This window comes from Fusarium coffeatum, assembly GCF_003316985.1.
Source record: "Fusarium coffeatum strain FIESC_28 chromosome Unknown BRIP53273_contig_284, whole genome shotgun sequence".
NCBI classification, from domain to species: domain Eukaryota; kingdom Fungi; phylum Ascomycota; class Sordariomycetes; order Hypocreales; family Nectriaceae; genus Fusarium; species Fusarium coffeatum.
Genome location: NW_022158075.1, coordinates 181,279 through 208,384, shown reverse-complemented (window position 1 = coordinate 208,384; position 27,106 = coordinate 181,279). Strand labels below are relative to the sequence as shown.

The window sequence follows — 27,106 nt, the reverse complement described above, 5'->3', positions numbered from 1 at the left end:
GGAACTTGCAGCTTCTGATACGTTCTCTGTCCTTGTATGCATGATAGTATTGTGCAGGGAGATCGATAGCCTGTCAATTGACGTAAAGAATTAGATACGGCAGGCTGAGATCCAAACAGGCCACCACTGTTTTACCAACCGATTTGAGATGCCAGCCTCTGGAGATCTTGTGCAGCTGTCGGCAGCCATGAGCGGTTCTATGTCAGATCTGGCAGTCCTCACGAGACGATTGGGCGTCTTGGCAATACTACAGAGGTGGGCCGATAATGTAGCGGCAGAAGACGAGACCAACCTAGCTTCAGCTACGGCGGTCCTATGCACCGTTCAGCAACACTCATCTATGCAGCAGCTAGACGTTGACTTCTTCAAAAAGAGAACCCAAATTCTACAAGCTGTAAGTAACCAGCAATGGTCTGTTCTACTATACTGGGACTGACTACGTCAGATGTTGCACTTGACCGGCGAGCAAGGGAACCTAACAAGCCGAGATATCGCAATAGACTCGCACAGTCTCGCCATACTTGCACGGAATGATACGTCAGTAATGAAAGGGCTTGCATTTTTAGCAGCTATCTTTGTTCCACCCGCCTTTGTCTCGTCCCTACTGAGTATTCCTCTCTTCGACTGGGGATCCCCAGATGAGGGTTCAAAAGATACAAGTTTGTCTCTAGGAACAAAGATCTCAGCATCACCAGCCCGTTGATGCTGATTACGTTTTCAATATGGGGGATATTCCTGTATTGGGAAAGATCAGGGCGTAAGAAACGCACCAATACCTTGGCATCGTCTGGATTTCAGGAATCTGGAGGGCGGTCAGAGACAACTTCCCTGATTGCAAGGCGGCGACTTTCATAGCACCCGCTACAGAAAGGGGAATAGAGTCGCTTTGTCCGTCGGCCCTGAGGTCCAGAGACGAGTGCTGCGGGAATTTCTGTTGAGCCGATTAGGTCCAAGCTCCTCAACTCACGAGCGGCACGGGACTACTACCTTGCAATGCTCCTGATGGATTCTCATAATCTGTGACTACAGATGTCTTGGACCAAGTTGAGTTAGCAACTGAAGTGGCAACTTCCTCTTTTGCTTCGTCTAAGAACGAATTGGCCGGAGACAAACGCGTCATCTTCATCATCTGATCCATGGCCTTCGTCAAGTCCAACAGTATCGTCAGCTATGAAAGGAGAGGCATTTTTTGGATGATCAGGTAGAATGTATCCTAACACTCTTCGGACTATTTTGTACTGCGATAGTCCGAGTGGTGGAATTAGCGAGAAGCGAACGACGAACGTTGAAGAGCGATTTTGCAGGGTATGAAAGCATAGCCTCCGAGCTGATGACAAGGTACAGTGTGAGGATAACAGGGTATGTGGGATGATCAGCTAGCTCTATTGCGCTAATTTCATCGTGTAAGTGAGGTTCCAGAAAGCCTTGCGCATTCTAGATTTAGGTCGCAGGATTCCTCGCTTGTGAAGCTACGTCAGCTATCCACAGGCAAAGCTAAGCGGAGCAAAATTGAGCCGAAAGTGGTCGGACGTGTTCCTCCACACACAACCTCGTCTCGTGCTGTGGCATGTATCTTCTTTCACCACGTAGGATACGGTAGCTGCTCTTGTTGAATTGAATCGAATTGTAATTGTTTTTCTTAGGTAAAGTATGTCGCTGTTTCAATGTTGGGAGCGGTGGAGGGACGTAATAAATTGCCACACAGCCGCAATTGTTATGTCTCAAAGTGGTAATTGCCGAATGAGGCGTCTTTGACTGGGGTGGCTGTTGGTCGCGAGTTCTCGGCTAATAGCTGAAAAATGTCAGAGTGTCGAATGTTTCGAAGGGAGAAATCCACTATTGGATTGAGTGCTTGGCAAAGGAAGAGGCTTAGATGAAAAAGTAATCTAGAATTCGAGCCGCGACAACTATAAGAATAAGCTTAATCCCGTATAACAAAACTATCAACATCTCACTTCAATCAATCAATTCAATACTCAAACAACCAAACCATCATCATGCATTTCCCTACCATTCTCTCCAGCATCGCTGCCTTCTCCACTGCCGTCGCCGCAGTCCCCACGGAGAAGCCCTACGTCGGCGTCGCCATCATGACTTACAACGGCGACGACTCCCTTCCCATGAACGTCCCTCTCGGCGTTCTCACCCACGACAAGAGAAAGGTTACCGAGATCGAAATCGCTCGCGTCTACTCCACCGTTGATGGTGTCAAGGCTCCCAAGACCGACCAGGTCACTTGCCAGATGTACAAGGACCAGTACGGCACTGTTCCCGCCAGCAAGGACTTTACTGCCAAGAAGGGCGCTGTTATCAGCACCAAGGGTGTCGACTTCGGATGGATTCTTTGCCGTGTCAATGCTTCCAAGTAGGTTGCAGTGAAGCAGGGAATGTTGGAGGATCGCATTGGCTTCTCTGACAAAGTACCCGATGAGTACCTCGTGGAACTGAGACGGGAGGTTTAGTTCTGAACTTTCGCTTGTATCTATTATCCAGCTTAACAACGAGTGTGTTATTCTATGTTGCGATGTGAGAAATGACATATGGTGTGTCATAGTGATTTGGACTTGTCAGTAAGCTATTTGAAACAAGAAGACTTCTCACGTGCTCATTGAAGAGACTTCTGGTCCATCAAGGTTGTTTTATCAGAGAGAACGACCGCATCAAAGTCCTCAGAAGTGAGTGCACCTTTCACATAGGTAATTATAATGTAGGGCTACAGCTTGTTGTGATCTGTTGTTGCTGACGATGGAAATAATGACGTTGGGCGGGTCTAGGTTAAGATGTCAACGGAAATAGGTCGGGCAAAAGTGACACGATAAGCAATCGGTAGGTCATCCGATAAGAGACGATAACCGATAAGAGACTAATCGATAAGCTCAGATAAGTTATCAGCCAACGCGCACGATCAACACCACGCGACCGTTGTTGTAACTCATGGACGTAGAATGCCACCCTTTGTCTTGTGCGACAAGGTTCAGGATACTAAAGTCCAATTGACAGTGGCGGTCCCAGTTGTCAAAAGACACGTGATAACTCGGCAATCGGGCCCCAACGGTCCCGGCCTCCCCTTGAGTTCAAAATGACCAGCTTTCATTTGTGACTAACTGAGTATCGCGTCGCGATGGACTCGTCGGATGTTGCTAAGTGCAATTTCATCGGTGCCATGGTAATTCATTCCCGGTTGCGTTTGCTCAGTTTACTGGGTTTGTAGCTGGAAACCTCCAAAATACGTAAACATCAACAAATGTTCTCCGCAATCCGCAACGACCTTAGCCAACAGCTTGTTTGCTCTGTTCCCCAACAAAACGGCGGAATTTTCTATCGGGAAATGCAGCCGTGCGAGTTGCAGCGGGCAGGATATCGTAGATGAAACATGCAACGGGAGGAATTAAGCATAAGCGAAACAATGGCACAAATGGGATTGATCGGGTAGGCAGATGTCTATTGTAAACGGTGACACAACAGCCCGGAAGGTGTTTCCGACTGCCACTTTCAATCCACAGCCGATTTAGCTGTAACCTCCGACACCAAGTTGACTCCACTATAAATGTTTATGCAACCCTGAAAACCAAGCATTCAGCTTGCACTTGCGGACACTGTTTGTCGGTGCGGGCAGTCGCTGTTTGCCAGCAGTTGCGGTGTTGCAATGCACCTGCCCTGGAAGGTGCGAGAATTCATTGCAAATAAGAGTTGTGGCCTTGCCACCTGATAACCAGCGCTCCTTCCCGTCCAACATCAGTCCCGGACCTTCCTCATCTCAACATCCCACCCCTCCTCAACACCTCTTGCAACTTCTTCCTCTTCAACTTTCTCTTCCACAACAGCAAACTTCTCCTCTTCAACCACCACGATCGCTCTTCACCCCCTATCACCAACACCGTTCACGCAATTGCGCCGCCGCCACCATGGATCTCGTCGACGGCTCATTCGACCCGACCTTTGTCAAATGGGTCAAGACCACCGAAACGGCCCTGGCCGAGGCCCAGACGAAGAAAGGACAGCTTGCCACCGACCATCCTGACAAGGACACCGTCAACTCAACCTTCATGATCCGAGCACTCGGAAAGGCCATGATCACGCCTGGCCTATCCCCTGCTGGCAACTTTATTCGAATGGCCTGCGGAAGTGACTACCCCTTCCCGAATTCCAAGCTTGTCGAGGACTATATGATGGCTCACCCCATCACCACTGTCGAAACACCTTACCCACCCTGCACTGTTCCTGAGAAGGACCTCAAGCCGATCAGCATCTCCGAGATGCGCCTCGAAACTCACCATTGGGGATCAAAGGTCCTCCTGCACAAGATGTCGTCTACCGACCGTCATGAGGCTGTCATGTTCATCGCTGAGGATCAGGCGGGTAGAGCTGTTTTGCTCAAGCTGTATCACCAGCCCTTGGAGAAGGAGATATCCTGCAATACGACAATGTTGGACTATCGTGTTTGCATCGTCAAGAACCCTTTCTTTCAGCTGATTAATGACACCATCTCCCCAAACTTCTCTCAGATCCCCCAGTCTTACTACTCACTGAGAGTCGATCATCCCGGCGATATCGTTCCCCTGCGTCATGGCGATGGACGAATCCCCGAGACATGGAAGGTTGATCCATGCCGAGATGACAAGACCAGTCAGGGTTACCGCGATGACGGCAACAAGGCCTTTCGCAAGAAGAATTGGGCAACAGCTCACCACTCGTCAGTCACACCCCCTCTATTCCCTCAATAAGATCTAACATCTTGAACTACAGGTACTCCGAAGCCCTCGATGTCGCCGAGACTCCCGAAGAAAAGCAGTTGGCCCACCTCAACCGCGCGCTCACCAACCTCAAGCTTGGCCGACCCGCCGAAGCACTGTTGGATGCAACTCAGGCTTACGATCCCGAAGCGCCTACCGAAAAGGCTTTGTTCCGTTCTGCCACTGCCCTCTACAAACTCAACCGGTTCGAGGATTGCGAAGCCATGCTCATCGACATCCTGGACAAGTTTCCCGACAGCAAGGCGGCCGAGACGACTCTTCTGTCCGTAAAGACACGACTGACGGAGCAGCACACTGGCAAGTACAACTTCAAGAAGATGTATGAGGCAGCCAAGGCAGCAAAGGGTGCTCCCCTGATTGATTGCGCCACCTACTCGAAGCCTGTTGAGATTCGGGAGTCGCCTGGTCGTGGGCGCGGTCTGTTCACCACCAAGGCTGTCAAGGCCGGCGACTTGCTCCTCATTGAGAAGGCTTTTGAGTATTCATTCATCGACGAGACTCGAGTGATGGACAAATGTACCCACATGGTCAACTTCAATACCAAGCGCCTGACGTCTGGTGCATCGGCGAATCTCTGGCCCAAGGTTGTTCAGAAGCTGTACCATGATCCGGAAGCTCTCTCTGCCTTTACTGATCTTCACCATGGGAAGTACAAACCAGTGGCGGCTACCGAGGCGGATGGACGTCCTGTTGTCGATGCGTAAGTTGACCTGTCCCTGGTTCCCGATGGAATACTCACTGATCATGGTGTCGTAGCTTTCTTGTCGAGAAGATCCTTTCTCTCAATTCATTCGGTGCCCCGCGATCCACTCGCGACTTCTGTGGCAACAATGTCTGGAGCGGCAACCCTGCCCCCGAAGTCTGCGCCTCAACCCGCGAGAAGCCTCTCTTCACCTCCGTCGGCGTCTGGCTTCTGGCTGCTCGCATCAACCACTCTTGTGTCGGCAACTGTCGCCGCTCGTTCATAGGCGACATGCAAATCATCCGGGCTGCTCGAGATATCCCGGCCGATACGGAATTGACTTTTCCGTACCGACCGTCCACTCACTCGGAGTCGTACCAGGATGTGCAGAAGGGCTTGGCCAAGTGGGGATTCAAATGTGATTGTGAACTCTGCAAGGACCGACTCAAGACCACCGAGGCTGTTCGCGTCCAGCGTAAGGAGCTCAACGCGGACTTCAACAAGCAGCTGCCTTCCGATAAACAATTCGACCTCGACAAGGCCACCAAGCTTCTGCGTGTTGTTGAGAAGACCTACCGCGGCAAAGCCGCTAAGCAGATTCGTTGGTGCATCGCAGACCTCTACGCCTACGTTGGAATCCGCTGTCGTCAGGATGGAGAGTTTGTAGAAGCTGCCGAAATGCTCATCAAGGCACTCGAGACCATGGGCTTCGTCATTCTCGCAACTCCTCCCGATGATGGTAGTGCCCAGGCTCGTTTCGAAGTCAAGCAGTGGGGAATGATGGAACATCACATCCCGTGGCTCTTCTTCCAGCTGATTGAGTGCTACGAGGAGATCAACCCGTACTTGGTGCCTGTAGCCGAGCACTATGCTCAGATCGCGTACTCGATCATTGTTGGTGAGAAAGATTCTATGTGGGATGTTATGCCCGCTACTGGCAGTAAGGCGCCGCGAACCTGATATTGAAATGGCTTTAGGCGAGGGTTGTGTTGATGAACAACAAACCAGTGTCCTTACATAGCCAGGATCGAGAATCTTGCTATCGTGGATGGAAATACGCGCATGTACCGAGGTGTAGGAGTGCCATAAATTGAACCATCACCCAGAAATTTGTCTTCGTACCATGAACTTTATTCCAATGTCGCTGATTGTTCTAGGGTGCTTGATTTACTAAACGCGATTCTACAACAACTCTAACACGGTCCAAATTCCAAGCCAGAGCAATCTCTGTCTCAGTATTTCCATCCCGATGAGAGGCGGCTCGGACACCAGCGAAATAAACCCCAGGTCTTTTGTACGCACACGAGAAGCGCAGATCAACCTCAGGCCCCACGTCAATGTCTATTTTGGTATACTCGCCGATGCCAAGAGGATCCCATTCAAGCGCAACGATCTGACCAACGCCATCCGGTACTTGGGCTTTGACGTGGAACTCTTTTATTTCTCCTGGAGCTACATGGGCGCGCTTCGAATTGTCCACAAAGAGCTCAACAACAGGTTGGATGCCCTTACGTGCCGACACAGATAAGGGGACCTTAACTTGTCCCTCGACGACAGTGTAATTTGTAGGCGTCGGCGGAGTAACGTTATTCTCGACCCACGCCATCATATCTCGCAGATGCTGCTGGTAGAGACCGGTGAAATCGACGACCCGACTCGAGTGGGGAGCTTTAACCTTTCCCATGACATGGTCTGCGTTATCGCTGTAGTACAGACGATAGTGATCTTCAAGGCTACCTTTGGCTTTAAGAACCTGGTTCTTATACCAATCTGCATGCCAGGGTAGGGCGTCAAAATCTAAAAGGTTGTCCATGACAATCAACTTCATCGTGATGTTAACTGTATGTGTACCACCTCCTGAGGCTGATTTTGAGACGATTGGTCCCATCAAGATATCCCGTTGAGGGTAACGTGGTTCACCGTTCTCATCGCGAAGATAATCATAGCCGTAAAACCCGCTGTCTTCCGGTGGTAATTGGTGACGGTGGTAGGTATGTGTGGCGAGGTACCAGCGATTATCAACCTGGATGCGAGCACCCGGCACTAGAGCGCCAAGCGTAGTATTGGAAGCGCCGGCCAAGATGTGTACGGTTCTCGTCTTGACATCTAGCATGCCCGAGAAATGACTACGTGAGCCATTAACCCTGACGGAAAAGCCGAAGCCTACAACGTCGGTAACGTTCCCCGGCACAGTCTTCAGTACAAATTCGGATATCAACCCATCGTGACCTGCAGTTACGGTCTCAATGGCACTATCAAACCGGACGAGGGCAGCGCGAAATCTTTCTCCCAGTGCAGACTGGTCACACCCTGCGTACCCATCTTTGTTCCAAAAGTCGTCAGCATAAGTGGGATCAATACGCTGGAGAATGGGAACCGTCGTATCCTTGAGCGTCTGCCACAGTTGCGTACGGTTATTTGCGATAGACTCCCAATCTTCCCATGCTCTGGTGGGGACGCCTAGGTGTTGCGTCTCGATCAAAACCGCTCGTTCAAGTTCATCAAGGACCTCATAGGGGTCGCCACTGCCACCAGGTTGAACTGCATCGATGACCTCTTTGGCGCGCTTCTCCAGGATCAACCCACCCAAGGCTCTGATGCCCCAGTCATAAGGTATAGACATCGGCGTTGCCTGCACGAGAGCAACACATCCATCCCAGACTCCAAGCGTGTTCTCAGCGGCTCCAATGACTTTGAGAGAGCCACCACTACCACCATAGACATATCCGCGAATCTGGCCAGAGGAGGTATTATAGTACTCCTGTGCAATTTGTCGGGAAAGTTTGGCAAGAGCTGCGTCGGCGCGGTATCCTATCGTTCCCGAGGCCTGAATCGTGTAGCCACCACTCTCGACTCCAAACTTAATAGCATCATCTTCGGCGATAGATGTCTGGAGAGGGTACATAAGCTGGAAGAACCGCCTCTCCCATTTCGACTTGGGAGTGAGATAGATGTTGAAGTCGACGTCGGTGCCGTTGAAATGGCCGGAAATCCTGCGATGGGGTGTAGGGATCGTCTCGTCCGTCTCGTTATCGAGGATGGGGGAGTCGTAGTTTGGATCCACACAGTCTGCCGTAACGAAGAGAGCACCTGTCTTGTCATCTGCCACGCAACGTACTCTTTCTCGTTGAGGGAGTAAGGACAAGGCAGAGGCACCTGATATCGCAATCAAGGTAGTCAATCCTGTGAAGAACCTGTAAAGTAGAGCGTTAATTGGCTTATTCTAGGCAAGGCCCGGTTAGAGAAAACCATACCTCATGGCAGAAAGCATCGTGCCGGGAGAACATAATGTGGGTAGGACACTTCTGATTAGACACCTACATAGTCATATAGACCTGCTCACAAGAGCTCTCCCCCTTCTGACCTATTCGTCCCTTAGTCTGACAGCTTAACTATACTAGAATTAGAACTCTATTCTTACCGTAATCCCCGGAACGATGACGTATGTCCCAGAATACTTATTCCGGTACGCCGGGATAACTCTGACTCTGAGCCCCGAAAGACTGGGTTATTTTCGGAACCAAGACGAAAATAAGGCGATTGGTCGACAGCTTCGGCGAACTCTAGGCAGATACCATCGGTTGACGTGGCCCCCCATGCAAGCCATTTAGGGCGGATGGGTACTGTCCCAACAAATCGGCTTATTTACGCATCTACTCGGGGTCTACTAGTGACACATCTGGTGATAGGATACCCGGCCATGCGTACTTAATATCATCAGATACTATATTTCCCAGGCCCCTAATAACCAGAATCCTTTGACCCATACTCTCTCTAGACAAAATCATTATTTACAGCCCATTTCATGTGACTTATCTCCTCGCTCATGATGCTTGCGACATCTTGTTAATATGTCCCATATATTTCAACTATTCTTGTAACTTGAGATATGAGATTGGCCAAGAGAGCCACTGACGAGAATCTTCTGTAATAGCGAGGATCTCTTTTATGATATGGGATGCCCAATCATGTATGAACCAATGCCGGAACTCAACTGTCCAAAGTAACACGCAGAAATGTCCCAAGATGACCATCGGGATTAGGTCTCTTTGACGCAACCCTTCCATGTAATCGTCCCCAAGCTGGTAAATCCAGCATATAACATCTTCAAGTTTGCCAACTGCATCCAAAGCAGCGTGTTGCCCATTGCCAAGCGTCCTTTCAAAACAGCTCTCAAGCACTTCCAGCTCATGTTCGTAGGCGTTTTTGAGCTTCTCCTCGGTAGTTCCAGTGATTGCATGCGAGATATTGATCAAGGATGAGCGCCAGTCTTCGATGCCCTCGGCCGTGTCGGTCGGGGTGCTGTCTCCTGATATATCGCCGCTTGGTACTGGAGCATATTCTGCCAGTATGCCTGAGAATATTGCCGGCCAGCCTGCTACTTCAACAACTGAACGTACACCCCGAAGGAGATGGAGCCATGAAACGTGCCCTTCGATATTGGTCAGAAGGAGATTCCCAGGGCTCGGGCCTTTGGCAAGAGCCACAAAGCATATCAGGACGGATGTCAGATAAGCCGCCGGGCTATTATCTCCACCAAGGCGGCTGATCAATACCGTCGCTGGCTGCAACGCAGTCGTCAAATGCGTTTCCGCAATTAATAAATATCGCGACTTCTCAATAGGCTTGAGTTTAGCCAGATGATATGATGATAACGAGAGTAGAAGCTTCAGTATACAGTTGTGCTGAAAACCTATTCGAGGAGCACCTTCAGACCAAAGACCGGGTTGGGTCCCGTCGTGAAGGGTGTCTGCAGTCTTGGTCATGTAATTGTGGAAAAGCTCAAGATCCATAGTATTTAGATATTCGGAGCGTTCTATAGCAGACTCAGCCGCGTGGCATCGAATCTGATCAGCCCAAGATACCCAATCTGATCTGGGACGTCCTGGACCCCGAGGTTGAGATTCGGATCGGGGATTGGGAGAAGCCTGAGGTGGTGGTAATTGGGGAGAGAAGTCGCACCAGACACCAAACTGGATGCATTTTCCGCATTGCGGTTTCACTTCGTCGCACTTGAAAAGTACAGATGGTCAGAATGATGTATTATGGCATATCTTGAGTAAGCGCAGAGAAAAGGGTAGGATGAGATGGGATGAGCAATGGCTGGGTAGGTCAACACTACTAACCTTGATCTTTCTTCTTTTGCAGGTTTGGCAGCCGAGCCGAGATTTTCTGTGGGGTTTACGCATATTCGTACAAGAGCCAGCGCCTAGGGGCAGTTCAGCGGCGAATTCACTTATCAACTAGACCTGCAGCGGTATGTTGACGTGGGCTGTCCTGTTGTTGATGATTTGGCAGAGTAGAAACTCGGTAGACTGAAAACTCTCTATGACGGTAATACGCGTATTCTCGGACTCTCGGATGCACGGATCACTGCACTTAGACTAGCTTATACGCATCTAAAGCGTAAACACATGATTGGTCAATCTCTGGACCACGACGAACGGCGCCTGACATATGGCGGGAATGAAATGAGTGCAAAACTGTTACCAAATGCCGACAGGGACAGGAGGTTATGGGGCGTTCTGCTTTTTATCACTCGGAGTCAAGTCAATCGCAAAAGTGAGGTCAGACTTTACATACATTTATCTGGGAATCGCATTGAAATTAGAGGTAACTTTCATTGACAGCTTAATTAAACTTTATCAATAGTTATACATGTAAGGCTGAAAATAGGATATCTCCTAGTAATCTGAGCACAAGGAATAAGAACGGAAAGGGCCGAAAACTAAACTAACAGAACTTTCTGTATGTCCAACTATCTCGATACCAAGGGCAGATCCTCCTTCAAAACGTCTAGCCGTCGAGCCTTCATAATCAGTTGACCCGGATGTATGACAAGAATGATTACGATAATAGCCAGCATAAAACAACAGTCGAAAACATACAGGAAAGCCTCATTTGACAAAAGAGGGCCGTCACCTCCTTGCTTATACTCAACAATCCTGACCAAATTGCGTATCAAAAACAGGCCGCTCGTGCAGTATAGCGTGATAAAATATCGGCGATAATGCGTTATAACACCTGCAAGACACTCGACAGGCGGGTTTGAGCGGATCCTGAGCTGCAGAGTGAGAACGCAGATTATGAACAAGGCAAAAGCAAGAATCTGAAGAACCAGTCCGGCAATGATGATGGTCTGACCTCGCTTCGCCTCTTCAATGACCTCACTGCCTGACATGATGGCACCTGCAGTCTGCGTGACAAAGCAGATCAGATCAATCAAGACGAACAGTTTGGTGTTCCAGCGCAAACTTATAAGGGAGGTTTCTTGAGCCTTCAGAGCTCTCGTGATTCGACCGAGACACATATAGATGGTGGCGGCGAGGAATGGTGGTGCCACAAGGACGAGTAGGTTTTGTATTAGAAAAGGCAGTGTTTGTCGGAGATTGTCGTGAGATCGTGATCGAAACCAATAGGCGGTAGCCCCCACTACAGATGATATTAGCTACCGGGAACTACTAGAAGGTGGTAGAGAGGCTACTTACTGCCGCATCCTATGATCATGGGGATTGGAAAGGCTGATCGATAAGGGAACATCATAATAAAGTGCGCGATACCGACCGCTGCAAAGAGGCCTAAGAAGGCATATGCTGGAGCTTGAGATGGATTGTAAGGGTACAAGTCAAAAGGGGCGTAGCCTTGCGGTGTTGATGTATCGTTTGCCATGGTTTGTTCCGGTGGATGGCTCCAATAGATTGATGGTGGTCTTCGAGTGGTTTACGTGTAGTATGATAGGTATAGCTCTGAGAGTGAGGTGTGTGTGTGTCGACAACGTTTGAAGAAATGATAATAACGCTAACAGGTGTGCTGAAGAATGACGGGTAAATGTTTAAAAAGTCCAAGACCAGCAATTTCGCAAAGGAAATGCTTTATATACTAGAGACGTCCCGACAGTCTTGCAGCCTCAAATAATGCAATGAAGAAATGATACGGTATCTCCGAGAAATCGATTGGTTGTCGATGTTTACGCATTCGGATATGCTTTTGGTGGAACCTCTAGAAAGGTCCACCCTGTTTCTGCTTGTCTGACAGCCTCCTGACCCACTAACTTGACCACCTAATTCAGGACCGAGCAATCTCTTTCCTGTCTTTCAAGACATGATGGCAGTGCACAAGTGGGGTATTAGTGATAGACGAATCTCGTTCAGACATATTCTATAATACGGACTTGAGACCGCTTCATCTATAAACTAAAAAGCAAATACCTGGTCCTCTAATTTGCTGACAGGCCGCGCCTTGTCAAACCCTAGACTCTCTGTGATTTTCTTCATTCCACTGACCATAGGAGGAGGTCCGCATAGTAATATCTTGACATCCTTCTCCGGCTTCGGTAGCCAAGTCTGTGTCATCTCTTCTGTGACGAAACCAACTCCACCAGTCCAGTTCTCGGGTGGATTATTAAGGACAAAGTGGACTCGAATGCCGGCATCTTGACTAATTTCGTCCAAATCCTCTTTTAGTAGGATATCCTCAACATTCACATTGGCAAAGATGAGATCAACTTCGGTCTTGTCACCGTCGCCTCGCCCACGTATAATTGCTCGTATGATTTGGAGCATGGGCGTTATACCAGTGCCGCCAGCAATCATGCCAAAATGACGAACCATGTTGGGTGTGTAGATGAAAGCACCCTTTGGTCCGCGGATTCTGATCTTGTCTCCTGTTCTAAGCGAGGCCACATGTTGAGATATGTTCCCTTGAGGATATGTCTTGATCAAGAGATCAAAATATCCAGGTTGGTGATCGCCTGATATTGGTGTGTAGGACCGAATGATCTCTTTTGTCGTTCTGTCGGGTTGGGGTATCATTTCTCCGATGGAAATGTGCTGGCCAATGGGCAGACCGAAGATGGAGTCGGGTCTGGGTAGCTTGAACCGGTATCTGGCAGTCTCGAGTTAGCAGAATTCCATTGATATAGGAGCATCCATGACTGACATAGCGACGTTGTGAGAAACAAGAGTCTTTTCTTCAAGTTCAAACTCTTGAAAGACGTCCGGTTTCAGGATCTTCATACCAGTCTCCTTTGCGTGCTGAACAATAGGATCAGGTAGTTGCTGTACAGGATCCATTTTGGAGGCTGGGTCCAGCTTCAAGGTGCCAATTTCAAGCTCGGGGAGAATCTCATGTGCTTCGTCTGAGTGTCCGGCATTGTCGTAGGCTTCTGTAGCATCTTCACCCGCAACTTCAAGCAGAAATTCTGCGCCTCCGCTGTAGGTCTCCAGATTAGTACGATACAAGATAGCAAAAGGCGTGATTGGAGTACAGACACTTACGGATGTTCTTGTAGGAAAGAAGTTACATTGTAGACCTTGCCGTGAATAGCGATGTAAATATTATCCTCGGTATTGTGTGACTTGACATCGGCAAGACTGAATTCTTGAGGCAACATAAAGGGCGACATTCTGAGACCTTAATACGGTAGGGAAGATAAATCAAGTTAAAACTTATCGACTTGTATCCAACGCTTCAGAAGATAAATAAATTAGAATTACCTAGACTAATTCGTTGACATGATATATTTATAAAACACCTTATACACCGTTGTCCTTCCAGAATTGCTTCCCGAAGGGTCGGGACTCTCGGGTTTTTCGGGTCGAGAAGCCGATGCGTCTCTCCTCTACGCCGATGTAGGAATTTAATCCCAATGTAGTAAAGATCCAAAACTCATCACGTGCCACCCTCGCTTGTCTAACCGAAGTTCTGGCGCTAGGACTCAAAACGCGTCGTTCGGATCCGACGTTTTCGCAGGCTGCAGCAAAGTGCTCCAGGGTAATATTTGATCCACATCTCAGCCTCCCGTCACGTATTACTAAATGTACTGACGGTTAGTGAATATAATAGATTTGAATCGTAGAAATAGTATGACCGATGTGTTTAACTTAACTATACAGTAGATAGATGAGCTCATGACACTACATTCATCCACCCCTTTTGCTCACCTTTCCGCGAAATACCGTTAATAGAAATGAGTGTTTGAAACTTCTAGCTCGTGAATTCCTCGTAATTAAATGTCTAAAAGGTCGCGAACTTTGTCTTGTTTGCAAAAGGAAATAATTCAATTTACAGGGTCAATGTAGATCGTTCTCAAGGGGGCTGTGCAGCTCCCTCAAGAACGATGGCGCATCGCACAAACCTCCTAGCACCGAAAACGATCGGGTCCAATTCGGCGACCAGAACCAGCCACATCTTTTATGCAATGGTCAACCGCCATCATGAATTACTGTGAAAGATGACGAGAGATATATCTGAGGCCCATCTGCCGTCTCTGTTGTGAGGACAATGTCACGCCAGGTAACAGGAAAGAGGAGTACATGTATCCTAGTAAGCAGCTGGACTGCATGGTGAGTTGTACAATGCAATACGATGCCCTGTCAAGCGTCACGCGACCGCGCCATGCCTCATAGAGGTAGATCTAATAGGCCGAGTTTACATTTCAGCTTTGATGGTTCCAGGCTAACCTCAGACAGACTAGGTCTGACCAATCAAATGCGTGTTGTATGATGCTCCCTTAATTACATTACCCCTGAGGGCTGGACCGTTCTACAGAAAGTCACCACCCATTCCTGGCTGCCTCCCGTCAATAGACTAAATCAAGACAGATCGGTAGTTCAATCGGTATTGGCCGATTCCGAGCCAACTGTAACGCCCTTGCGAAGCTCAGGTATTTGTTTCTTGCAAGAGTCTCCACTTCTGGTCAGGGTCCTCATTTAACCATGTTTCGGTCCAACCCATCTTGGCAAATGCTTATCTTTGAGCTTATTTCATGTCTCAATAGTCTGAACGCTAATTCCCCAGACCAGCCATCTTTACCAAGTACCGTTACCCATTAAGGAATGTCATTGCCCTTCCTGATGAGCGGCGCAGTACTCGTTGGGTATATAACCTGACTCCCTTGCCCCTGTTGTCCCCCAGAACTTCTCATCCGTACCCCACAAGCGTAATCAGCTCTTTTCTTCCAGCTCACATTCAAAGACCTCTATCGTCATGTCCGACGCGGGTGATCACGAGTCGCACTCCAAGTCCCATACCACTTCGGAAATCAGAGAGCGCATACAAGTCTCACACCACCACACTTCCCCGCCTTCTCCCTCCGTCAATCCCATCAACCAACCTATCCCCGACGATGGACAAGATGATCTCAACTACTTCAGTGGTCCTCGAGATCTTCAAAGGCACTCCAAATGGCCCCTCATGCTACAGCTCCACGGCTCTATCATGCCATCCCTGATCCTCCCTCTTTTGCTCGTCGCCGGTTGGGCAACCGCTATCACCGTCATCTCCAAAAAGGTCCATGACTTAAGTGTCAACTCTGTTCTTCTTACTATTCTTGGTTTTGTAGTCGGTCTCAGTCTTTCATTCCGTTCTTCTACTGCCTACGAACGTTACGCTGAGGGCCGTCGATACTGGGGAACGTTGGCTACTGCGTCGCAGACCCTTGGTCGTGTTATCTGGATTCATGCTGATGATAATGGCGCTGGCAACCAAGACCCTCGGGAGATTCTTGTCAAGAAGCTTGGTATGCTGAAGCTTATCGCTGGCTATGCTGTTGCTCTTAAACATACCCTCCGGTTCGAACACTGTGCTAGTCAACCAGACATGCAACCATACATCGCACACCTGGACACTTTCGCCGGGAGGACAACCGCACCAACCAAAAAGGCCACAGCTTTTGGAAAGGTTGCTGGCCACTATCTTGGTCTCTCGTTTGCCCAAAGCGATCCTCGGAAGCATCTCAAGAGAGCTGAAGAACACCAAGGAAACCTTCCCGTTGAGATCTTAAACCATCTGGCGATAGGTCTTGACTCTATCATTGCCAACAAACAGCTCCCAGTCTCTATCCACCAGACCATCGCTTACAATCATCTCACCACTCTCAACGATGTCGCTGTCGGTTGTGATCGTGTCCTGAACACCCCCTTGCCTGTCGCATACACCATCGCTATCAGTCAAATCACCTTTGTGTATGTCATGCTCTTGCCATTCCAACTGACTGGCCCACTTGGTTGGATCGCCATCCCGGCTACTATCACGGCGGCTTATATCATCTTTGGTTTACTGTTTATCGGCCAGGAGATTGAAAACCCCTTTGGTCATGATGTCAATGATCTGCCGCTTGATGTCTTCTGTGAACAGATTGCAAACGATCTAGACATCACTGCCTCGTTTGATCGACGGGGATCCGATCACTTCTTGCTTGGAGGCACGCCACTACACCCTGTCAGCTCTGCTGTGGGTCACACATGGATGGAGTACAGTGAGGAAAAGCTCAGAGAGTCTATCAGAAACAAACCTCATGTTCTCTTCAATTGGCGACGTCAGGGCGGAGTTAGGCCGTCTCCTACAGGCGCTCAGACTAAGGAGAGAGATGGAGACATGGTTTGATGTAGGATGCGAAAGATCAAAAACATATAATAGTCGTTTTAGTATTACGAGATAGCTTATGTATTGATAACACTAGAATCTTTCCTCCAACCCAGGCAATTTAGACAAGCCTATCCTCTTGGCGCTGTATCTCGGCAAAACGCTACCATTTTAAGCCTAGGTCCTTTATTCACAAAGGAGGCAACGAACATCAACGTTATCCGCGTATATGCATACGCCGCAAAATCAGGCAGCGGCCAAGGAAGAGTCCTACTTGAGAATTACGAAAGGTAATCATTGTTCAAATACACAAGTAAATGGCGCCTACAGATAATCATCTTTACTCTCAATGCACCTATTATCATTACCATCAATCATAGACTGTCTTCTCATTAACTACTCATAATGTCGGCATTAGACGCAGACCTCGCTCCCAAGTTTGCACCATTCCTTGGCATGAATCAATAAAGTATGGTGGGGTAGCAGCAGTCACAGGCGGAGCGGTGGTTCGGCCAAGATGGTGGTCAGGTAGACGTGTTAGCCTGACGTGTCCATTGATCTTCGAAGTCACAACGCGGCGAGACTTGCTTTATAGTATGAAGTATAAAAACTATAGGACGCCTACTGTAGGGCCATCTTGACAGTAAATACTATCATACCCAACGGTCCACCAATGGCTGTGAACATATCAATTCGAGCCGCTCGATTCAGTCATCAGTAGTCATAAGCCTAACACACTCATGTTGAAAAAGACCATGTTGCCAGAGAGTCGGAATGGCATACCACTCCACCCACTCAGTGCACTTCCAGAGAGGTTTTCGCTCTTCGCCTGGACTGTAGAATACATATTCGTAGTCTCCAACTTTCTCCTTGAAAGGCTCGACTTTCCCTTGTTTGCTCGGGTTTGAGGCTTTTTGTTGAGGCGGCGTGGGTAGGGCACTGAGAACCGAGTCCCACTGGTGAATAGAATCCGTGTAACCAAGCAGTTCCTTGGAGTAAAACGTTTCCAACTCCTCTGGATTCTCAGTCTTTTTGCTCTCATAGCTCATTCCTTGTCTCGATGTGACGTCGCCGGTAACATGATAGACGGTACCAGAGCCATCATTTTCAGTTTTGACGAATATCGCGTGGTGGAAACGACCAGCGGGCATATCGGGGTCTGGGAGAGCCATCTTGCTCTTAACCTTGAAGACATGCTGATGCAACCTTATAAACAGAATGGTGGATACTGAATAGACATTAATGGTGTTCTGAACCAAATGAATTGGTATTACGTACTGTAGAGTATCGACGAAATGGCGCCTTTCATTCTGAAGTGACTTCTGAGATCGTCGCTGAACTCTTGCGATGTTTACCCCGCAAGCTCGAACAGAAGCTTTACACGCGCGGCTAACGGAATAAGCATCAAATGAGGAAGCGCAGGTGAGGCGCTTACGATCAATATAATATTGGCAGCTTTCGCCGAACGAGTGGCCAAGGTCTACCGGAGCCAAGATGCGCTTGACAATGCTTAAAGTTGATGCCTGATAACTTGCATATGAACACGATTGACCAGATCTGGACTCTCAGCACATGGCGCTCCTGCATGGATTCGAGACATGGCGGAGACTATTGTATGTGTAATTCCATGGTCCATAGTCATTCGTTTTGCAAGATTTCCAAATTACATTCCGTTCGTCGCATGAAATTGTATGTTCAGCTAACTCCAACCCTACTGCTCTTGTTTGTTTTTGTCTCTGGTTATTGGCCAAGTCATTTCGGCTTGCATTATTGTTTTCTATATTTTGCGAGGTAATTTTGGGAGTATCTTAGATGGCCTTGTCCAACTTGACTCAACATTCTGCCAGCGTAGAACTTGCCAAAGTCATGTAGAACATTAGCCCCTGGTCCGAAGAAGCCACGGCTGTAAAAAGTCTCCAAGCAGTAGTCGCTCTTGCCTGGGCCGCAACAATCCTCCCTACAGCATGTAAGCAGTAAGCTTTGTGGAAATGCCCCGAAGGCAGTACAGGCTAGACTCAAGTCTTCAGCTATATCAAGATTGTGGGCGATACATTGTGTCGAGGAGAAGAAAAGCTCGTTCCTTCCCTGGACTTTTTTGAATAATAAAAAACTCAGCTTCAATCTTAATAACCATACTTAGCTTCTTGAATTGGATTGGATGGGTGGGGTCTCCGGCTTGGCTTAGAGTATTTAAGCCACACGAAACCAATGTCCAAGCACGTGGGCGCCACAACAATCTAGCCACCTATCCACCTACTGCCTGTGTCGACCCAGAAGACTCTTGCTTCTGCTTGTCCCATCCTTACATCATCACTTGAAGTGTCGGCAGACCAGCATTCATTAGTCTTTTGCATAAAACTAGATAGATATAAATCAGTCCGTCTGCAATTCGAGATCCACGGCACAATGCCCCGCAAGGTATGTTGAACAAGCCAAACATGGGCAATTGCCACTCATCCTTTACAGAACAAAACCGCAGCCACTGTTGCAGAAAACCGAGATGCTCAACGCAGGTCTAGAGCCCGGCGACAAGAGCTGATTGCGGACATGCAGAGTCGATTAGAAGAGTACGATAGGAAAGGCGTAGCGGCCTCTATAGAGATGCAACGCGTTGCTCAGGCCGTCAATGTCCAGAACCAACGACTGAAGAGGTTGCTTGTTATGTACGGAGTCTCGGAACCTGAAATTGTGCAGTATCTATCTTCCCCAGAGGGAGATCATGCGGTATCTAATTCTCGACGCCGATGTAACACGTGTGGACATTTTTCACCTGGATTATCTCAAACAAGAGCTATATTGACGGATGATCCGCCACGGAGGTTGTCCGGGCTTGCGTCACTCGCGGCTGAAGAGGCCGTGCCGACCCTCATTTCAGCACCGTCGAATTCGATCCTGCCAACACCTGGCCGAGAACAGCCATCATTTACCGAGCCACTGACCGTATCAATACAGACCCGCGAAGAAGATGACAGAATTTTCATGCTTGAAGAAGAGGAACCAGAATTGCACCATCCAACTCACAAGGGGACCAGGATGGATCACAAAGCGTCTGACAGTCTTCCAGCCCAAAGGGACGTGCTCTCTGACACTTTCGAACCATCAAACTCCATTATTCATTCTTTTGACCATCCGGAACCGCTAGAGACCCCGTGTGACAAAGCGGCAGAAATCCTTGTTGAGCTTCGCGGCCACGCAGATTCGTCGTGGGCTCGTGTGGCCCTGGGGTGTTATGGGGTTGGTAGCTGTTCTGTGAAGAACACCGAAATCTTTCGGCTCATGGATGATATCGACTAGGTTCGCGTCGCCCAGGACCTTGAATTTTGCTACTTCGACCGAGGATTGGAAACACGCTACTATTGATGGATTCACAGACTTCAGATTGAGAAGATTGGGAGAGACTAGACATTTCATCTATCAATAAATACAGAATCATCTACAGCATGTCTGGATCCGTGTTTTCTGTCCAATTTTGGCTCAACACTTTACTTCCAACCCCATCTGTTGGCCATCCAGCGAACAGCATACACCAAGACTATCAAGACCGGGACTTCGATGAGTGGGCCAACGGTGGATGCCAGGGCTTGGTCGCTGTTGGGGCCAAAGGTCGCAACTGCCACGGCAATAGCTAACTCAAAGTTATTGCTCGCAGCAGTAAAGCTCTGCGTGACCATCATCGGCAGCCGGAAACCGAGCATCCTGCTGATCAATAAAGTAATGAAGAAAATAAGCACAAAGTACACAATCAGTGGCGCTGCTACCCGGATAACTGATACAATCTGGTGAATAACTTGTCTACCTTGGGATGCAAACAGGATGAGGATAGTATAGAGTAGACCAATGAGAGACCAGGGTGCAAGATATTTGAGGAAGGTGTGCTGGTACCAGTCCGGTCCAGCAATCTTGCGAAGGACAATTCTCGTGATGATGGCTGCTCCGAGAGGGATGCCTAGGAATACAGCTACACTTTTTACAACGACACTGTAGGATATATCGATCGTACCCGACTCGTGGCTGATGACGCGGATAAAGAAGACAGCCATTGGGGCAAAGAGGATCATTTGAAGGATTGAGTTGATAGCAACGAGGATGGCACAGTATTCGTCGTTGCCGCCAGCAAGACCGTTCCATATGAGGACCTGAAGGCAAGGTGTCAGTGTTATTTGTCAATGCCTGAACGCGATGAACGAACCATGGCAATACATCTCCCAAGACCGACAAGGATGAGACCAGTGCGAAGCTCCGGCTTATCAGGGAGGAAGGCCCAGGCTAGGGCAAGCTGTGAGGTACGTCAGTATCTTGTCTGTGAAAAGCGACGTCTCGATGGAAAGGATTCACCATAAGAAAGGGAGCAATGATCCAATTGACAAAAATGCTAAAGCCAATCTGCTTCCACATCTCTCGATGAGAGAAAGGCTCGTGCAGGGACTCATAGCGGACTTTGCAGAGGATGGGATACATCATAACGAGTAAACCAACAGCTTGCGTATGCGTTAGTTCCATGGATTAAGAGATTAAAGCTTCTGGGGAAAACATACCGATCGGCACAGAGACATCAACAAATTTTCCCTTTTGTAAGGCTGGTCCGGTTTCAGGAACAAAATTTCCCAGAAGTATACCAATGACCATTGCCAGGAATATCCACAGGGCCAGAAAGCGGTCCAGAAGACTGAGTCCTTTGAAGGCAGACTGTTGTTGCTTCGCTGAATCATCGTGGTTTGTGGTCACGTCTGTGGACTCTGGATCTTGGCCAGCCTGTTCAGTGCTTTCGTCGTTTGGGCCTGCGCGTGGCGGGCTAGGGCTCGGCTCATAATTGCTTGGCTCGTTCTTCGTCTCCGGATTCATCTTGAAAGCAGGCAGGTGGCGGCGCGTGGGAGGTCTGAAGAAATGCAGTTTTGCTGTGCGGTAGATGGTATCTGTTTGTAGTCCTGCAAACTTGGACGCGAATACAATCTTATTTATGTGTTAATTGTGGCGGTCTCTCTTACGTTCCAAGACTTACACCAATTTAGACAATTCCAATGGACGCTGCTGGAAACTTGTCGTCAGCCAATCGCAGCCTCGACCTGACAGGGCCCCCTGCTAAGCGAATTTGCCTGGTTCCTCGATTGCCAATTGACCAATCAAGGCTTAGGTATGACAGTGTCCCTGGAATCCCACGTAATTTTGAACTCCAACTAATCATGGTGGGGGTATGACACACTCTAGTAGGCCTGATGTTTCGCATTGTCCGATATGTATTGGGCCCTTCAATGGCTTAAAGTTCAGGGGCGCCTTCTTTCCCCTCTGCCAAGTGATCAATGAACCTCGGAAACTCTCTCTTAAAATCGAGCACTCGTCCTCGCCTCTTTCTTTTCCGCTGGTCCAAGATGGCCTCTACTGATGCCTCCACGTCCTGGCATGCTGCCTACCCTCCTCCGATCAACAAGACTCCCGGGGCTATGACACGCCATGCGGTGCTTGATATGATGAAGGACAGCAACCTTATCGCGGGCAAGGACTACGTTCTCGTTGATCTCCGTCGCACAGATCACGAGGTAACAATCACCCTTTTCGTTTTACGAAGCAAGCATGAACTTACCCATTCCATTATCTAGGGCGGTACCATTCGCGGATCTATCAACCTACCAGCACAAAGCCTTTACCCGACGATAAAGACGCTGTACAGTCTATTCAAGTCGGCGGGAGTCCAGAAGGTCATCTGGTACTGCTGTACGTCTTTGGTTCACTAACCCCCCAGCTCTAAGCCTTACGGAACAAGCATGCTAACCTCCCCAGCATCCTCTCGCGGCCGTGGCCCAAGGGCGGCCGGGTGGTTCAAGGACTACCTGGACGAGCAAGGGGATAGCTCCATGGAAAGTGTGATTCTATCTGAAGGTATCACTGGCTGGGCTAAAGCTGGTAGCGAGTTCGTTGAGTGGATGGACCAGTATGATGCAAGTGTTTGGAGTAGCAAATAGTTGACCTTTGCAGATGTCAGCATTATCAGTCTAGCTTACAGGCTAACTCGTAGTCTGCATCCCTGGTAGCCAAGTAAGATTGGCCCAGAAAATCCGTCAAATGACGTTCCATCTCATGCGTTTTCGAGCACGTGTTTGGGCTTGTCCAGTTGACCGTATTCCCAAAGTTCAGGCCGAGGCTCGGCGAGTTTATTATCCCCAGAACTCTCAATTTACCAGCTATCCTTAGTGAAACGACAACCTTTTAGTCCTATAATTGCAACTGACTTAATTGCGTAAAGCCCCGACAAGCCCTACGGCAAATAGTAGCTATTGCGGAACTAACGCTCTGATGACTACCTACCTTTGTGTCTCTTCTCTGGCTACTAACACCGACCCCCTTCCAGTTTCAGGTGTTTCTCAACTTGTCGTTACACGGCGTCTACTAAACCACTAACACTAGGATCCTTGAAGTTTCATCTCAATCTCAAAACGAAGGCTAATGTTGTAATCAACCCAGGCTCAAAATTGGCTTACGCTTATCCGATGGCCTGTGGCAAGTAATATAGGCGCGCGGCTAGAGGAATGATTCTGGAAGCTCACCAGATTATCCAACTAAGTCTTGTCAATTATACTAGAGGTAACGGGGAAGGTAGGACGTAGCAGTAAAACACTTTCGGAGGCTACTATTCGAGCAGCTCTCCCTGTTCACAACGAATATAGCATTCAATCTGAGGATAGAAGGGCCCATACGATTGAACATTTTATTGGTTCGAGTGTGCATCGAACCCGGCCTAATATAAATTCTCTGTGGTTAAATTTTGCTTTGCCATACCTACAGCATCAGCAAGTCTCGCGATTAATCTTATCTCGATATCTTTTTGATATTTTCAATTCACTTACTGTTAGACAAAATACGCTTATTTACAGGTTGGGTTGGCATGATACATGTATTTTTCCCACTCTTGCCAGTACCCTTTTTTTCTTGACTAGACTCATTTGGATGACATTCGCCGGCATGAATAAAACAACGAAGAGAACAGGAAGCCTTTGTTGCTTTGGTGTTTGCATGCACCTTTCTATATGCTCAAAAGTAAGTACCGCACTACCTATCTTTCCTGCTGGAGGCTTCTTGAAAATCTGCAGGACTGTCGGTAAGCTTCGAGGGATTATACGGTAGCATTTATAATCGAGTTTATGTTATGCGCAAACGCGCAATTAGAGGAGCGACATTCGTCTGTCTGCCAAGCATAGGAAATAAGCCATGCCTAAGCCTGGTTGGCAGCCTGCTCTCCCTTGTCTCTTGGAGATGTGTCGGCACATCATTGGCTAACGTTCTTTGCTTTTTCTGTATGACCATCAAGCCAATGCCTGACTTGACCCCGTTTCCCCGCTCACCTTTTCTCCTGGATGCTCGACAAATCTCTCTTGTTACATCACTAAAGCGATCAAAAATGAAGAAGCGATATGACAGGCTCAAGCAGAGATTTCGCTCTCGCGATGACGATATTGGATCAGCCAACACGCCGGATGTTTCACAGCCAGCTGCCTCAACAACACAGACGCCAAATTCCTTCACTCAGCTGACGGGTTCGACTGATGATAGTGCGTGTAATAGCCGTACTGCTCCACCGATTGAGGAACTATCCGTTAGTACTGTGCCTCTTCAAACAGCTCCTCGCGACCAAGATACTTGCTTGAGCCTCTCTGAGAAACTCTGGACCAAGGCCTACGATGGTCTGAAAGAAAAGGAGTCCGATCTAGTTCAAGAGTACGAGAAAATACTTTCCAAAGTCCAGGAAGAATGGACGGAAACTGCCACGCCCTCGGAGATCGATAGCCTGCAACATTGCAAGAATGACAAGGCTCGTCAGATGTGGAAGTTGGTCTACGCGGGACTGGAACGGACCAAGCGTCAGGCAGAGTACAAGGAAACCGCATCAAGCTTCATGGAAGCCATCAACAACATCAAGGGCTTGATTGACAAGGTTGCCAAATATTCTGCTGAAGCTAGCATCGTATGGGTTGGCGTTAGTCTTGGTCTCGAGGTAAGGCGCAGCAACAATGATATATACCCGAGAACTGCCACTGATAAGGTCAAAGGTCCTCTCAAATCCTATGAAAGAGCCAGGTCTCAATAGGAAGGCTATCGCATATGTTTTGTCGAAGATGGAATGGTATTGGAACCTGGCCGACGTGGCCCTCGGCCAAAAACAATCGTCGTCTCCATCGACTCCCCCCGATACACTGCGAAACAACCTCGAAGGTCATATAGTGGATTTCTTCAAAAAGCTTCTTCTGTTCCAAATGAGAAGCGCTTGCCTCTACTATCGCAATTGGGCATCCATTATCCTCCGAGATATAGTCAAACTGGATGACTGGAACGGCAAACTCACCGAACTGAAGGACGCAGAAGCCGCTATTCGGAGGGATATCCAGCAATACAACAGCGAAGATGTCAAGGTCAAGCTTGCTGGTATTGAAGACAACTCGACACTACAGGCAGAATCCCTCGAGAATATCTACACTGCTATTCGAGACGAAGCGAGACGTAGGGAGATGAAGGAACAAAACGAAGAGGACAAGAAGTGCTTGCGAGCCTTACATGTTACGGACCCTCAGCTGGATAAGCAAAGAATCCAAAATCAGAAGCATGGTCTGCAGACGGATTTATGCGACTGGGTTTTCACCAGCACTGCTTACGAGCAATTCATGACGGATAACTCAATTCGAGTCCTGTGGATCAACGGCCTTCCTGGCAAAGGAAAAACAATGTTGGCTTGCGGAGTTATTGACAGGTTGAAGAAGTCCCTAAGGCCACTCGCTTTCTTCTTCTTTGAGGGTTCGGCGGCAAAGGACAACTTGTCTGGAGCCATCCGAGGCCTGCTCTACATGCTTCTTGAGTATCAGCCGTCTTTAATGTCAATTGTACGCCCTCACTACGAAAGGATGGGAGAGAAACTCTTCGACAGCCACAATAGCAGTATCATGCTGGTCGAAATTCTCACCGAGATGTTGCAGGATTCATGCTTGCACGAGGCAATCATGGTTATAGACGCTCTTGATGAGTGCAGTGAAAGATCCGATCTTATTGATGTCATCAACAACCTGTCACAGTCGTGTTCTACTCAATGGATTTTGACTAGTCGTCCTTGGCCTGAGATCAAAACAGAACTGTCTGCTGCCCAAGGAATGATCTTGCTCAGTCTCGAAGATGAAAAGGAGTCGGTTTCCAAAGCCGTGAAATCCTACATTGTCACTACGGTGAACAATTTGGTTAGAAAATGGGGAGATGATCCAGCTCTGAAAGAAGCCATCTCTGAGTACATGTACTCACACGCAGACAACACATTCCTTTGGGTCGCCCTCGTCTGCCAGAGACTGGCTAGTTCAAGAATCCCCAAACGTCGTGTTTTAGAGGTACTCAAAACTTTCCCCACTACCCTCAATGATCTGTACGACGCTATGATGACGCGAATTCTGGGCTCAGAAGAGAAAGATCGATTGATTCGGATTCTGGCTACGGTTTGCGTTGCTTATCGACGACTGACCCCAGCAGAGCTCGCGACTCTGGTGGGTGATATGAAAGAAGACGATATAGCCGACGCAGTCGACTGGTGTGGCTCCTTTCTCAACTGCCAGAATAACGAGATATTCCTCATCCATCAGTCTGCCAGGGACTTCTTGGTCAACAACATCCCTGACACAATTTTTCCTGAGGGTATCGGGTTTCAACACCATTCCATGTTTTTGAACTCATTGGAAGGTCTTTCCGCTACGCTTCAGCGAGACATTTATGGATTAGGCCATTCCAGATTGGCCGGTGCTCAGCTCCCTACTCCCAATCCTGATCCTTTAGCCCGGATTCGATACTCTTGCGTTTATTGGGTCGATCATCTGAAGAGCTCAAAATCGCAGTGTGAAACGAGCGATAACGAGCTGGAAGATGGTGGTCTTGTCCATCAGTTTTTTCGATCCAAATACTTGAACTGGCTAGAGGCGCTAAGCCTCTTACTTAAAGTTCCAGAGGGAATTTCAGCGGTCCAGAATCTTGAGTTCCTAGCAGTAAGTACCCAACTTTTCAACCTTTGACCATTGTCTAACTACCGTGGTGACACAGACGAAAGCGACGGGATTGGCCGAATTGCTCCTTGATGCTCGTCGATTTGTTCTTTATTATAAAATTCCCATAGAAGTTGATCCGTTGCAGGTGTACGCTTCAGCACTTGTGTTTAGCCCCACCGGAAGCTTAGTTCGTCAACTGTACGAGAGCGAATCCTTGATCCGTATAGTTCCTCCCAATACTGCGGGATTAGATTGGAGTTCGTGTCTCCAGACAATGGTATTCGATGCAAATAGGAAGTACTGGC

General features: G+C 48.5%; 11 protein-coding genes across 11 annotated transcripts; 6 read left to right on the top strand and 5 right to left on the bottom strand.

The window, feature by feature from the left end:
• Positions 1–1,997: 1,997 nt before the first annotated feature.
• Positions 1,998–2,369, top strand: FIESC28_10124 (uncharacterized protein; the record flags this gene model as incomplete). The annotated part of the gene is made up of 1 exon (XM_031164259.1): positions 1,998–2,369. One exon carries the CDS (start codon positions 1,998–2,000, stop codon positions 2,367–2,369), a length of 372 nt encoding a protein of 123 aa, XP_031011744.1.
• A 1,536-nt stretch (positions 2,370–3,905) lies between these two features.
• Positions 3,906–6,396, top strand: FIESC28_10123 (uncharacterized protein; the record flags this gene model as incomplete). The annotated part of the gene is made up of 3 exons (XM_031164258.1): positions 3,906–4,693; positions 4,747–5,454; positions 5,511–6,396. 3 exons carry the CDS (start codon positions 3,906–3,908, stop codon positions 6,394–6,396), a joined length of 2,382 nt encoding a protein of 793 aa, XP_031011743.1.
• Positions 6,397–6,589: 193 nt separating this feature from the next.
• Positions 6,590–8,707, bottom strand: FIESC28_10122 (uncharacterized protein; the record flags this gene model as incomplete). The annotated part of the gene is made up of 2 exons (XM_031164257.1): positions 6,590–8,630; positions 8,691–8,707. The coding sequence occupies 2 exons, from the start codon at positions 8,705–8,707 to the stop codon at positions 6,590–6,592; spliced, it is 2,058 nt and encodes a 685-aa protein (XP_031011742.1).
• Positions 8,708–9,305: 598 nt separating this feature from the next.
• FIESC28_10121 (uncharacterized protein) lies at positions 9,306–12,105 on the bottom strand (the record flags this gene model as incomplete). The annotated part of the gene is made up of 4 exons (XM_031164256.1): positions 9,306–10,448; positions 10,563–10,608; positions 11,325–11,868; positions 11,925–12,105. The coding sequence occupies 4 exons, from the start codon at positions 12,103–12,105 to the stop codon at positions 9,306–9,308; spliced, it is 1,914 nt and encodes a 637-aa protein (XP_031011741.1).
• A 524-nt stretch (positions 12,106–12,629) lies between these two features.
• Positions 12,630–13,840, bottom strand: FIESC28_10120 (uncharacterized protein; the record flags this gene model as incomplete). The annotated part of the gene is made up of 3 exons (XM_031164255.1): positions 12,630–13,320; positions 13,375–13,647; positions 13,713–13,840. 3 exons carry the CDS (start codon positions 13,838–13,840, stop codon positions 12,630–12,632), a joined length of 1,092 nt encoding a protein of 363 aa, XP_031011740.1.
• A 1,583-nt stretch (positions 13,841–15,423) lies between these two features.
• Positions 15,424–16,821, top strand: FIESC28_10119 (uncharacterized protein; the record flags this gene model as incomplete). The annotated part of the gene is made up of 1 exon (XM_031164254.1): positions 15,424–16,821. One exon carries the CDS (start codon positions 15,424–15,426, stop codon positions 16,819–16,821), a length of 1,398 nt encoding a protein of 465 aa, XP_031011739.1.
• Positions 16,822–17,507: 686 nt separating this feature from the next.
• FIESC28_10118 (uncharacterized protein) lies at positions 17,508–18,109 on the bottom strand (the record flags this gene model as incomplete). The annotated part of the gene is made up of 3 exons (XM_031164253.1): positions 17,508–17,529; positions 17,584–18,028; positions 18,079–18,109. 3 exons carry the CDS (start codon positions 18,107–18,109, stop codon positions 17,508–17,510), a joined length of 498 nt encoding a protein of 165 aa, XP_031011738.1.
• A 1,097-nt stretch (positions 18,110–19,206) lies between these two features.
• On the top strand, positions 19,207–20,094 carry FIESC28_10117 (uncharacterized protein; the record flags this gene model as incomplete). Its single annotated transcript, XM_031164252.1, has 3 exons — positions 19,207–19,218; positions 19,267–19,524; positions 19,753–20,094. 3 exons carry the CDS (start codon positions 19,207–19,209, stop codon positions 20,092–20,094), a joined length of 612 nt encoding a protein of 203 aa, XP_031011737.1.
• A 188-nt stretch (positions 20,095–20,282) lies between these two features.
• Positions 20,283–21,642, bottom strand: FIESC28_10116 (uncharacterized protein; the record flags this gene model as incomplete). Its single annotated transcript, XM_031164251.1, has 4 exons — positions 20,283–20,936; positions 20,990–21,076; positions 21,136–21,278; positions 21,336–21,642. 4 exons carry the CDS (start codon positions 21,640–21,642, stop codon positions 20,283–20,285), a joined length of 1,191 nt encoding a protein of 396 aa, XP_031011736.1.
• Positions 21,643–22,166: 524 nt separating this feature from the next.
• On the top strand, positions 22,167–23,063 carry FIESC28_10115 (uncharacterized protein; the record flags this gene model as incomplete). Its single annotated transcript, XM_031164250.1, has 4 exons — positions 22,167–22,334; positions 22,395–22,509; positions 22,576–22,726; positions 23,039–23,063. 4 exons carry the CDS (start codon positions 22,167–22,169, stop codon positions 23,061–23,063), a joined length of 459 nt encoding a protein of 152 aa, XP_031011735.1.
• A 1,127-nt stretch (positions 23,064–24,190) lies between these two features.
• Positions 24,191–27,095, top strand: FIESC28_10114 (uncharacterized protein; the record flags this gene model as incomplete). Its single annotated transcript, XM_031164249.1, has 4 exons — positions 24,191–24,784; positions 24,840–26,801; positions 26,857–26,999; positions 27,053–27,095. The coding sequence occupies 4 exons, from the start codon at positions 24,191–24,193 to the stop codon at positions 27,093–27,095; spliced, it is 2,742 nt and encodes a 913-aa protein (XP_031011734.1).
• Between the last annotated feature and the right edge of the window lie 11 nt (positions 27,096–27,106).